This window comes from Pipra filicauda, unplaced genomic scaffold (genome assembly GCF_003945595.2).
Source record: "Pipra filicauda isolate LSUMZ 115617 unplaced genomic scaffold, ASM394559v2 scaffold1023_size37163_pilon, whole genome shotgun sequence".
NCBI classification, from domain to species: domain Eukaryota; kingdom Metazoa; phylum Chordata; class Aves; order Passeriformes; family Pipridae; genus Pipra; species Pipra filicauda.
Genome location: NW_024103456.1, coordinates 1 through 977, shown reverse-complemented (window position 1 = coordinate 977; position 977 = coordinate 1). Strand labels below are relative to the sequence as shown.

General features: G+C 61.9%; 1 protein-coding gene across 1 annotated transcript; it reads right to left on the bottom strand.

Annotated features, from left to right (window-relative positions):
• LOC113997520 (tubulin alpha-3 chain) lies at window positions 1-973 on the bottom strand (the record flags this gene model as incomplete). The annotated part of the gene is made up of 1 exon (XM_039389758.1): window positions 1-973. A coding segment is annotated over one exon (612 nt), but the record flags the coding sequence as incomplete, so codon positions are not given.
• Between the last annotated feature and the right edge of the window lie 4 nt (window positions 974-977).

Sequence of the window (977 nt, the reverse complement as noted above, 5' to 3'; positions counted from 1 at the left end):
GGCAAAAAAAAAGGTCTTTATTCACATACAAAAAAAGGCGGTTGCGTAGAAGGACAGGCGCGTTCCTAACCCAAAAAAAAAAGTGCTTTTACACTCAAAAGCCAGAGCCAGAGTTTTGCCATTCCAGCCAAAGCAGCTCGTAGCATTTTTCCCCCCCTGGAGCAGGAGGAGACCGGGATCATCCTGCCTAGGCGGGACACTAAGCCGGGCCTTAACTCAGCGATAAAACAGCAGCGTGGCAAAGCTCAGGACACCCAGGACTACGCGAAGCAGGGGAAGGTTTAACATGCCAAGGGATGGTCCTGATGCCTCCAGGCCCTCGGCACGGAAGGTCTCTGAGGTTTGGCTCCGCCGCGTCCCCTCAGTACTCGTCCTCCTCGGCCTCCTCCTCCTCCTCCTCCTCCCCGTCCGCAGAGTCCCTGCCCACCTCCTCGTAATCCTTCTCCAGCGCCGCCAGGTCCTCCCTGGCCTCGGAGAACTCGCCCTCCTCCATGCCCTCGCCCACGTACCAGTGCACGAAGGCCCTCTTGGCGTACATGAGGTCGAACTTGTGGTCGAGGCGGGCCCAGGCCTCGGCGATGGCCGTGGTGTTGCTCAGCATGCACACGGCCCTCTGCACCTTGGCCAGGTCGCCGCCGGGCACCACGGTGGGCGGCTGGTAGTTGATGCCCACCTTGAAGCCCGTGGGGCACCAGTCGACGAACTGGATGGAGCGGCGCGTCTTGATGGCGGCGATGGCGGCGTTGACGTCCTTGGGCACCACGTCGCCGCGGTAGAGGAGGCAGCAGGCCATGTACTTGCCGCGCCGCGGGTCGCACTTCACCATCTGGTTGGAGAACTCGAAGCAGGCGTTGGTGATCTCCGGCACGGAGAGCTGCTCGTGGTAGGCCTTCTCCGCCGACACGATGGGCGCGTAGGTGGTCAGCGGGAAGTGGATGCGCGGGTAGGGCACCAGGTTGGTCTGGAACTCGATGAGG